At 41.4% G+C, this 12625-nt stretch overlaps 1 protein-coding gene across 2 annotated transcripts in view; it reads left to right on the top strand.

Annotated features, from left to right (window-relative positions):
• The window catches only part of LOC124132273, a 58923-nt gene that overhangs the window by 24974 nt on the left and 21324 nt on the right, over nt 1-12625 (top strand). Inside the window, exons 1-3 of one of the 2 annotated variants that reach the window (XM_046496132.2) lie at nt 3410-3589; nt 7362-11235; nt 11858-12042. In XM_046496132.2, coding sequence (XP_046352088.2) covers nt 3532-3589; nt 7362-11235; nt 11858-12042 — 4117 coding nt within the window. In that variant the 5' untranslated portion in view covers nt 3410-3531. Of the gene's footprint in view, nt 1-3409; nt 3590-7361; nt 11236-11857; nt 12043-12625 lie in introns of those variants that run through there. The other variant, XM_046496124.2, reaches the window with a different exon arrangement.

The following is a 12625-nucleotide window of genomic DNA, read 5'->3' as shown; positions in this document are numbered from 1 at the left end:
GGATGTATCACAGCTGAAATTAAAACATACGGAACATAATAGACGTCCCAAATATGTGGGAAAGTGCACTTTGGCGTTCGTTTTTGCGTATTTTCCAAAACATTCTAAATGATTCTAGGCTTATCGGCGACTTTTCAGAATTATCATTGGTGATTTGATGAAAGATACCTGTGATCACTCATATGATGTTTCCGATTTCTAAACATATAGTAAATAACGCCGCGAATGGTGATTTAGTAATGTATCAAAAATGGCGAGATTTCCGTAGTGCCTAATTTTCAGAGGTCATTTTCAGTAATTATATTTTGCCTAAAATGACTGGGTGATATCACAGAACAGGGAATTTCCCACAACATTGAAAACGGTAAAGCGTATTTGTGTTCGTGATGAAATTTTATTCGACTTGGAAGTGAGGTTTGAAGAGGAGGGTCATATATGTCCCTATGGCGCCCAGGAGGTTTACACTCATAACGGTCATCACAGACGTAGGTGAACATTCGACTGAAGCACAAGTAACCATCAATGACTTATGATATGGAAAGTAGTTCGTCATAATCTGACCTCAGGTCATCACCATGGAGTAGCCAATTACGGGCCTGGAATTCGATCTCGGACATATGTTAAAAGGCGGCTATCTCAAATGGGCTTCTCACCCACCGGTGTGTAAGAAATATATATACCACAACAACCATTAAGACGTGAGATAGTGAGTTTAGCCATATTCTGGCCAAATCACCGAAGAAGTCACCAGTAATGAGCGTGTCACATTGCTGAAATAAGGGGTATCGAACAGATCCTCGGTGACGAACCAGCATTTTAACCACTTAGTTACCCCACCTTCCCGAAACGATTGGAGTTTTAGAATATATATTATCTGGACAGTTCTATCTGGTGTCATTAAGCGCCATGAGATGGTTCATTAAAATAAACATTATCTGAGAAAAAAACTTTCGATTTCTTTAGAAACAGACAATACATAAACGGAGGTGAACGCAGTATGCTCGTGTTTAGCAGTATGTGTCTTGCCATTGCCTGGAAACGCCATAAACAAGACGTCAAAAGCAGCGAGGAAAAATAGAGGATGCTTAAGACCCAAGGGGCGAAACAACAATTTATTAGTAGATCGATTGACGATTGTCTATCAACTATATAGAATCCTTGAAAGAGATGGTAAAACAAATGGACCAGAATCAATGTGCATGTTTATAATGTAGACAACAAAGGAATACAACTGGATAGACGCCAAACGGGCACCACATGGGTATCCTTTAAACCTGTTTCACAATAACTTCATGTGAACAGTCATGCTTATCAATCCTTAGAGTAGTATCGGTCATACGTCATGTGGTTTTCTTGATTGAACGGTGTTTCTGTAGAGGCCATAAGACGCTGTACTCACGTACGGGGGTTCGAGTCTTCAGATCGGGAGTATAACGGTCAGGCGCGGGCAACCTCTTAAGAAAAGCTGACGAAGCTAGGATGTCATCTGGAGTAGTAGTGGTATTTATGTAACTAGAAGTGCAGAGCTAGTTAATATTGTTAACTACAGTTTATTGTTATTGTGTAGTCAGAGGAAAGAGTGAATGAGTGGGTTGGGTTTAACGCCGCTTTTAACAGTATTCCAGTTATATCACGGCGTGTCAGCTTAATGTGGGAGGGAAGCCCAAAGTAATGAAGGTCTCATCTCAGACGTTTACCACTTCGGTGAAACCCACGAGCACGGGTATGGTGCTGACAAACCTAGAAAAAACAATCGGGGCGAACCGGGATTCAAACCCACAATCATAGGTTCCTGGCGTGCACGGCTAATCGCGGTGCCTTAGATGAGTGTGCCACCCGTGCCCCCTGTAGTCAGAGGAGGTAGATGTTTCCACGTCAATCGCGATAATTCTTCATTTTTGAACAACAAACCTTTGAACATCTTACCACTGCCCTAAATGTATGACGTAATATTGACGTCACTTAACAGTGTGTAATTAGTTCTTATGTTACTTTCAGCCTTAGAATAGACATGTTGTATGAGCTTATGTGAAGTCACCGATTGGATGATGCATACAGTGAAGTAAAGCGATAAATATCATGGGCATGTGTTTATGAATCACTATCAAATGTAAAGATACTAAGTGTTCGCAAAAAGGTAAGCGTACCCTGCCCAATCGGTGGCATCCGTCACAAACACATGCAAAGGCAAGTCAATTGTTTACCTGAAAAAAACACGGGAACATATGGTACAAGTCACAATAGGGGATTGCATCGGAAATCATTTTTGTCACTGATGGATCAAATTTTGAAATGTCCGCCAAATGTCTACCATAAAACTTTGAAAGCTTTACTGAAGCCCTGAATGTTGTAACCTTGATCAAACAACTTCGGAGCAAAAGTCGTATGGCGCTCTTTGAAATCTTGGTAGAAAGAGCATGCCCGATTGTATCTCAAAAGTTGTGAAATGTAACCATCAAAGGCTGGAGCTGCTGGAATATTGCTCGACATGAAGGGAAAGGTGACTATTGGGAAGGTGAAGTCATCCCTCTTGTCATACAGTCTTGTGGAGAGTGTTTTGTCACTCTGAATTTTTATGCATAGATCTAAATATGACAGAAAAGGAAAGGTCCACTGTATGCTTGGTGTAGGCGGATTCAGACAGTAGACGTTGTATAATTTGTCAGTATTAACGAAATCCATTTCGTTCAGTTTTTCATGCGCACAATTAAGAATGTGAAACTCCAACCTTCATGGATTTGATCCAAATATATTATATTTCTAGATTACATTATCGTAACGACAGAAATCCAGGCAATCTGAATTTGACAGAATGTAACAAACAAACAACCCTTATTGGCTGTCCATTATGAAGGACCAGTCTACTTAGTATTCCGTTTTCGACCCAGTGTGACAATACCTGATGCCTGATTCTAATAACAATGGTAACAATGATAAGAATGACACTGTACATGATGACTGTCCATTAGACATTTGCTTTAGCTCTAACATGAGATCAACAAATTACTAATATGATCGAGCATTACACGCCGTTAGGCCACCATAAACCATCTGTTTTGTTCACAGGTGTGTTTTTGTTTGGCTTGAATCCAATACTCTTCCAGATCATTGTAGAAGGATTCGTACCGAAAATGTTAATTTAATTACCCCATTATCCCTACAGCTCGTGGAGTGTTCTCTCAGTTGTCATTGTGAACAGTTTGGATTTGCTACTGTAACAAGAGTTAAATTTCATGGTAGTTCCTGTCATGAAGTTCTGCGATTATTGAACTCCGAAATAGTCCTTATTCCACATAACTACAACTTTAAAAACCTGTCTTGAACATCCTACGTAGGTAAGATCGATGAATACCACGCATGCGCAAATAGTAATTAAGAGTTTTAGAGTTGTGCGGCAGTGTATGTAGCCAGTAGAAGACGTCAGTAGAATGAGATCGATGTGAAGCAGTTGTCACGGACATAGCCTTACGTGTGCACCTCTTACTGTGCCGCTGGAAGATAATGTAGATAAATTTGGCGGCCAATCCCATCATGGCGCCTTATGTTTCGCTTTGCGGATTTTTGGGTCTTCTCTTGCTTGGATTTCAAGGTAAAAGAAATACTTTATCACCAGAACTTTCCTTGTTTTATTGTTTACCTCAGTATGTGTTCGGTCGTCCTTTTCAGCTGCTTTTGGGACATGTATAACTTTATTCATCACGCAAACATTAAAACGAGCCTTCAATAAGGAACACATTGTGACTTGACCAACGATCAAACTTTTAAAACAATGCGTGAAGATCTGCAGGGTTACTGAGAAATAAATCGTTTCGAAACCTAGTATTGGTACTTTGAACTATGTTTTGAAGGACAATGCTTTTGATATTTCAATGTATATTCTCTTCGTTCATAATACCTGAATTGTCACTGTCCCCGATCCAGTCTTGTTCGCATATTTCCGTCACTTTTGTCCGGGTAAAGTAAAAATGTTCATGTAATGTCGAGGCCAGAGAATAAAGAGTCTTGATTATCTTCCGAAACAGAATCAACAGGGCGTTAGAGGCCAAATATTGGTTAAACCTTTCTCAATAGACAATTGAAAATCAGTGATGACATCAGGAGATAAGCGTGTCCTGCTCTCAAGATAGTACCCGCCACTCGCACAAGATAAAAAGCAAGTGTTTGTTGCCTGAAGTCGCACAACAAAACACCTGTCAGTACAGCGGACTTTAAACTAGCGAGTCTTGACCAAACAATCAAGTGATAGTGGGCCAGACAATCCTGTGACAGATGATCAGACAATCCAGTGACACAATAGCGCCCTAACTGATGTTTTAAAACTAAAAGCGATGCGTTAATTATACATTACGCCGGCTTGGTAAAAGAGCAGATATTCGGCTACTTACAAGGACAGAGAAACACTGAAGAAATGCGTGAAGAAAAATGTTTAAATACAAATTCAGGATCTACACATACATTAATGTTAAAATGTTCAAGTGAAGCAGGAAAGTGTTCTGAAGTGTGACACTGCAGCAGTTGTGAAGTTACTTAGAATGTCGACATCGAAGGTCGTATCGATTGTCTACCTGGTCGCAACATCCGGGCTCTTGTCTTTTCGCATCTCCATGGACACACGAACGTTCCAGTGTGGTTTCCTGCTGATATGAAATATTGATGCTTCTTTGCAGTATGACAATAAAAGTTCGGCTCTCCGGATCAGCCTCATGTCAATAATCGATTCCTACTCCAATACATTGAATTCAAAACAACGGGTTGTCGATTTTATGGATTGTCTTCCTATTACTTATCTCATCGATAGAACGCGTCGAAGTAACCTGACTACACACACGATGTTTGGCCGGTAAACCTGAAAGGAATGATAGATTGTTTAAAAGAGAGAGGGAGAGGGAGAGAGAGAGAGAGAGAGAGAGAGAGAGAGAGGGGGGGGGGGGGGGGGGGAGAGAGAGAGAGAGAGAGAGAGAGAATAGAGAGAGAGAGAGAGAGAGAGAGAGAGGGGGGTGGGGTGGCTGGCTATGTTCAGCCAACGTCACATTGGCTTTACGTTCGTTTCGACCACGCCTAAGATGAGGAGATGAGCTGAATCTTGACTTTAGCTCAGATCTTGTAATCCAGCTCTCCAGTTGCCTGATGCAATTTTGCAACAATTTGATTCGCCGTTTGAGCTCGATTTCGTTGGGCCTGGTTTCGGATCAGTCGAACCTGTAAATCTTGTCGTTGGTCTGGGACACCCTGCACGGGATCGATCGTCAATATTTTGGGTTTATGCAAACCATAAACAGTGAAAACTGAAAGTTTTGGCCACTGCACGCTGACTTCTGCCAGTTTCCAGCATGCCAGTATCACCTAGACGTTCCGCGCGTTGCAGACACCGCATGTCGCCCTTTAAATGAACGAAATCAAGTAATTCAGAACTGTATAAAAAGCAATATCAGTAAGATTTAGTGAAATAATGGTCCACAGAGATTAATGGACCTTTCTTGTTGTGTCCAAATCAGGAATGACACCCTACACACACGTTTGTTGCTGTTGCCTGCGTCACGTGCAAACTATAGGATGTGTTTTGGTGTTATGTTTTAGAGACATAAACGTTTTTGACAGGAGTACTGCTGTGCTGCGTCAGGCAATAAATACTTACATTTTATGCAAATTGTACGAATGGCGGGTGCTACAGGTAGAGCAGGACATGCTTACCTGGGTCCACTTGCACAAAGCGATCTTAGCGCTAAGACTATTGTAAGCCTATGTTAAAGTATGGGAGTTACGATCATCTTAGCGCTAAGATCGCTTTGTGCAAGTGGGCCCAGGTGTCATCACTGATGTTTAGTGGTCCACTCATATAATGTCCACAGCTATATGCCCTTTACGACAAGTGGAATCTGTTTCGGCAGAAAATCTCGGCTGGTTATTCTCTTGCATTGACAATATATATTTGCACAGGGGGTTATATATGTATTGGTTTTTTTATTTAACGCTGAACTCAGCAATGAAGGCGGTCTGTAAATAACTGAGTCTGGAACAGACAATTCAGTGATATCATGAGCATCAATACGATGCCATTGAGCAACCAAGTCAGCGACCCTGACATATTCTTTTATTCGATAATTAAAAGTTCTTTCATTATAGTTATTAGCATACGGTTTAGTTGCAGCTCGTGGAACAATAATTAATTTGACCTGAATATTATTCCCAAATCAAAAAGGTCTCCGAAAGGTTGCCCATACTGATTTTGATATTTATATTATGCTAATTTCAAATTGGTCAAATTCATTATATTAGTCTTGTTGGCAACTTCTTATGGCCGAGGAAAAAGATACATAATTATTTTGTTAATTAATTGTTATCATTTCGGCGACCTGGTGTTATCTCTGATTTTCAGTGATCCATTCGAATAATTGTCCCAGCAATTTTGCATTTTACGCCCAATGGATTGTTTCGTTGGATAATCAAGACTGATTATTATCTGGTGTTGATGTTTTAGAGTGTATATAGTGTGTATAAGTATAAAGCACATGTTGGACATATTTAACAGTAAAGGTGTTGGGACTGCTTATAACCTTAACGGTACAGCACTTACAGCACTAAAACCTTAACACGTTTAGAACTTAAACATGTTAATGAAAAGGAGGGAATTCCATACTTACCTCCCTTTCGAGAGTAAATATAGGAAATGATTAATTTTTACAGATCAATTTTCGGTATATGAAGTTCATGAAGAATTTTATTGAAATGTCACCATAGGACATCGTTGACTTTCAAGCATGAAAGTAATACTTTTTGAGTGATCATTCACATGATCATTTTTAATAATATCTTTCAGTCCAAAAATATCTCTGCATTTAATACCGGATTATCTGTGGATATTGCGGGTTTTCATTTCGCTTTGATAATTACAACAGCTTACCAGATTAATAAGAGTTACGTCATGATTTAACCTCGTGTCATCTCTATTTAATAATGATTCATGAATACAACATTATGCTATAGTCGGAATATCACCATGGACTCAACTTTTGGCAGATATTTCTTATGATGGAAAGGGTTTTCATGCTGTGATATTGTATTACATTTCCTATACTCATATTGACCGTTTGCCCTCTGTGTTTTGATATCAAAAGAGACACGGGTGAAATTCTCCATGTTTAAATACCAATCACAATCAGACTGTTGGCTGCAGCCACCACTTTAGAATGAAGTAAAAAGCCACAAAATTTATTACTTTTTTTGTCGGTTTATTTCAGTCACTTTTGTGATTAAAAAACCCACAAATGAAATGAAATATTCCAACTAGAAACAACGTAATTTAGGTGTATTATAATCTTCATGTTACAGAAGAGGTAACATATGCTTCTTTTTCCTTTCAGGAGTTGATGCAGCTTTGTCGGGTGCAGACATCACCGGGGATACTGATGGCTACTTTTTCCTCACAAGCACCGGCTGTGCATGCTGTGCTATGGTAACCGTAACTACCACTGGAGGAGGAACCTTCACAATAACCAAAGACGGATCTGATATCGTGACGGAGGCAGTTACGCAACCCTCTTCGAGTGTAACAATGCCTTGTACGGCCTTTGGAAACACACCTGGAATGTACACTGTCACCATGACCGTGACACAAGGAGGAAACTCGCACACGGAAACCATGGTGGCGGTGTATGAGGAGACATTGGTAGGCTACTCCGTCACCACCAGTCAAGTCATTGCGCCTCCATACACGCAGATCACATTTGACATGGCAGTCAACCAGGGTACCAATGCACTGTTCACCGTGGACTGTGTCACCAACATCCAACTTATGAAGTCCTGTGATGGGAATACACGTACCGCCACCTACAGTCAGATGTTCAACGATACCGGCAGTCACGTCGTCACCACGATGGTGTCCAACTACGGGAGCAAATTGAGTGAGGTTGTTGTGGTGACTATTATCCATAATATGAACAATGTAGCAATAGCTATAGGTAATAACAAACCACAAACTACCGAGGACCCAGGCATCAAGGTGACGATGGCGAGTGGAGCACAGTTACCGATGGGTAACCTTACAGGATGGCACACCTGTACAGCTGGCGAAACTCAAGAAGTTCTTGATCTCAGTGGTCTTACCGCTGGTGGCGAGGTAGCTATTCCGTGTGTTTGCGACACTCAAACCAACAAAACCGTCACCGTCAATGTGAGTACAGAACTGGACTCTATCCAAGAAACGTACGAGATCTATTGCTGGGACATACTAAACATAACTGTTACTCTGGATAAAGACGTACAACCTATCAATGAAGTCGTACCATTTAATATTGAAAATGTTCCCAATTATGGAATTCAGTGGAATATTGATGCATGCCAGAATAACATACTCACAAATACTGACGCATCCAGTTATGGCAGCACTTACTTGTCTAAACCTGTGGATCTGAGCAGCATCATCTACACCGAGACTGGGAACTGCACTTTTCATGCTACATTCTGGAACGAGATGTACATTGTTGTTCTTGATCTCACTTTCGAACTAAGTATAGGAGTAAGTAATCTTACAGCCGAACCAAGCGCACTGGAGCTGTTGACAGGCGAAAGTTTCACCTTAACCGTTAATGCAACAGGCTTGGACATCTTTTGGGCTGTTGATTTCACAGAAGCAATGGTAGTTCAAAGTGGGTGCTCAGGGCTGGTTGCTGAACACAATTTTACAGCTGCTGCAATTTACACTGTTGAAGTCATGGCATCAAACAGGGTCAACAACAAGAGTACCTCTCTTGAAATTAGCGTTGTATACCCAATTAATGGCTACACAGTCACCGTGACGGCACCCTCAATCCAATCCCATGAGAACTTGGAAATCAACGTCGCTCTTGCTTCATCGCCAAACGTCCCGATGGGAAATCTTTCAGTGACAATCTCTCCTTGTGGTGACGCGGACTCAACAGATTTATTGCCTGTCTCTGCTGGTGCTACTAATAATTTCAATTGCAACTTCACAAAACAAGGTAACTACTCTATTGATGTTACAGTGGCATCTCGCGTTTCTTCAGAAAACTTTACAGTTGAAGCTGTTGTATGTGACAACTTGGCAATAACTATAAGTGTGGACAAGACTTCATGGGCTGTTGGAGACTCGGTGACTGTCACCATGAACACTTTACCCATGTCAGGCTTCAAATATAGAGTTGATATGGGTGATAGTACGACCGTCCACTCAAATGAGGCAGATTCAGTGTTGGACAGTTTGAATACCTTCACTGCAATCCCAGCGCAGGCGTACAGCACTCCAGGAACATACACGGTTAGCCTTTATGCATATAACCAGTGCTACTCTGTATCCTCATCTGTAGTTCTTGCTGTTGAATATGGGATCCCTCCATGCAACTTAGTGATCGTACCAAACCGAAAAATAGTGACACCGGATGACACAACAACCTTTTCATTTGTGACACAATCAGGAACAACAACTGACAACCCAACTAATGTCACATGTACATGGAATCTGGGTGATGGGACACCTGTGACTAACCAACTCACTGAAATGGATTTCAGTTCAAGTTCAACGGGCTACGCCATAGCACACGACTACACCACCGCAGAGGGAACTGTGAACTACCAGGTAGATTGTGAGAATCGTGTTAGCAATGTCAGCTTTAGCGGGACTGTTGACGTGGTGATTGTGCGGGCAGCAGACTTTTCTGTCACTTTTGAACCTGTTACACCCTTGCCTGAAGGAACATGCACTAACTTTGATATCACACTTTCCTTTCATAATTTATCAGCAGTGCCCAATAATGTCACGTACAAAGTGGACTACGGCGACGGCAATGGGGTGTCAGCAGAAACTAGCCTCTCCACATATGTTGTGTCTGCAAGCCGCTGCAAACGGGGAGCTTTCACCGGAGATCTGACTGTTGTTTATAATGGTGTGTCACAAGCTAATGCTGTAGCTTATTCTTTGGGAACCTGTTCCCTCAAATTGGTTGGGTCAACACTCATGGGTCTGGTGGGATCACAGTCATTCAGTTTCACACTTTCGAATCACCTGGCTGCAGAACAAATAACGGTCACAATAGACTGGAAAGATGGAAATACTGAGGATCAGACTCTGACTGGTGGTCAGTCTATCACTGTAACTCATACCTTTGCTACACACGGTTCCAAGAAGCCTTCATACACTGCCACTACCAGCTTAGGTAATGATGGCGCATCATTGGAAAAGGAGCTTTACCTCATGTATCCTGTGGACAACCTTGAGCTTGAGATCCCAGAACCAATTCTTCTTGGGGTGACAATTGAACCGAACATAATCTACAGCGGAAGTAACTTTTTGATGAATATGACCTGCAACATAACATATGACTCAACTACTGGTGAACTTATGACTGGAGTTGATCTCCAGCCGTCTCCAAATAATATTGCAACAGCAGTTGGGAACATGTACATGGCCATCCAGGAGGAAACGATAATCGTCATTTGTTCAAATCCACTGACCTCCAAAAAATTGAATGCTACTTTTGAAGTTTCAAGTGATTGCTTCTTAGCTCCAGACATATTTGAGTCGATACACAGACGGATTGATACACCCATGAGGGTCTACAGGTCAGCCCTTCCTACCCTTACAGCTCGTGTAAAACTCTCTGACAAATGCAAGAACACAACAGAGTTCGACTTTCAGTGGACGTTCCAGAAGCAAGATCCGGTCACGCAAAACTTTGAACCCTACCCTATGGAATCACCAAATATGATTTCCAATAACCTCGCAACCTCTACTATTGAAGAAGGGTTCTACTTGGTTCAACTTTACATGAAGCTGGTAGAGCGTGAGAATGACTATCTGCAAGACAAACAGTACATGAAGATTGTTAATCCTCCGCTCGTGTGCAGTATCGTCGGGGGAGATTTCACCATGCTTGGCAAAGGAGAAAAACTTGTTTTGGACGCGAAAACTAACTCGTACGACCCCTTAAATGGAATTAAACAGGAGAGTGGGTTGGATTATACATGGGCGTGTTACGTGGTTGACAATTGCGATGATGCTCAGGTATATACGTTGCCGAAGAGTACCGACAGAAGTTATCAGAGTAAAACGAGTTGTGGCCTTAACTTTCAAAATGAAGGCTACATTGAAGTCGACACTTCACCTTTAGATTTTGGAAAGTGTTTTGTATTCGAACAGACAATAAGCAAGGACTCCCGTAATTGCACAACTATACAAGTGGTCCAAGTGACGGAGGTGCCACCCTGCAAAATTGCAATGATGTGAGTATACGCCATTATTGATTTGCAGTAAGTCGTCGCCAGCAAATAACTACGTCACATTTAAAACACATTTTTTCAATATCGAAAACTAAATAAGTTATGTGACTGTTAAAAATGGTTGTAACCTAAATACCAAAATGATTTATTTAAAATAATATATATATCACAGTAGTCTGCAATGCTGACTTACTGCAGACTATAACACATTCTCCCATGTAAGATATAATTTTACAGGTATGAGCCATCTTAAGAACCCACACTGAAATGAAGATAATGTATTAATTTTGTCTAAAATCTTTCCAAGGACAAACCAGCTTTTTCATCGGATGCTTATCTTATCAGTGACAAATATGATGTCCAAAAGCAAGTCCCTTTTTGATTGTACTATACGTACCCGTGTTTTTCAGGCGCACAATTGCCTTGCCTTTACATGTGTTGTGACGGGTGACACCGATAGCGCAGGATACGTTAACATTTTTGCGAACGGCTTGTATCATCAGTATTTGATAGTGATTCTTGCACACTTATTATTAAATCGGATTCGTACAATGCATTTAGTAGAGACTTCGTTTGTGAAATTTTTCTTTTTATATATTTATGGATATTGGACGTTTTTTTCCAGGTGTTTGAAAAATTGCATGGAAAAAGTCACACCTGAGGAGCCAACAGCCTTCGAAGTCAATATAGTATGTGATGGTGCCACTAAGGAACAACTAGATGCTGCAGTGTATGGATGGAGCCTCTCCAAATTTGACTTTGCTAGCTCGCTGTTCACCGACATTCCCTGGGACAGTAATTTCATTCGGCGTGAGTGGTGTTTTACTGTTCACTGTAAGTGAGTGAGTGAGTGAGTGAGTGAGTGAGTGAGTGAGTGAGTTGGGTTTGACGCCGCTTTTAACAGTATTCCAGTTATATCACGGCGTGTCAGCTGTTTCAGTGGAAGGAAAGCCCGAAGTGATGCAGGTCTCAGACGTTTTCCACTTCGGTGAAACCCACGAGCACGGGTATGGTGCTGACAAGCCTAAAACATAATCTTGGCGAACTGGGATTCGAAACTACAATCATAGGTTTCTGGCGTGCCCAAGGGACGCAACTCTGCACTGGGAATCGCGGCGCTTTAGACGACTGGGCCACCCGTGCCCCCAATGTTCAATGTAATATGGTTACATGTGTCATTTTTGGTGTACAGGCCCGTTCAGCTTGTAACATTCCGTACATACTGCCGTCGACACGCGTAGACAATTTGTCATGACAGGTTTTCATGGTAACAGGAAGTGAGCACTGGACGTAACAAGCATGTAACGTCACTTCAAACATTATATGAACATGATGCCTGTATGGGATTTTACAAGACGGCACCTGTTCAATTACATGTATCTATAAAGGCTAA

This window comes from Haliotis rufescens, unplaced genomic scaffold (assembly GCF_023055435.1).
Source record: "Haliotis rufescens isolate VD_foot unplaced genomic scaffold, xgHalRufe1.0.p SCAF_20, whole genome shotgun sequence".
Classification (NCBI taxonomy): domain Eukaryota; kingdom Metazoa; phylum Mollusca; class Gastropoda; order Lepetellida; family Haliotidae; genus Haliotis; species Haliotis rufescens.
This window is presented reverse-complemented; position numbering and strand designations above follow the sequence as displayed.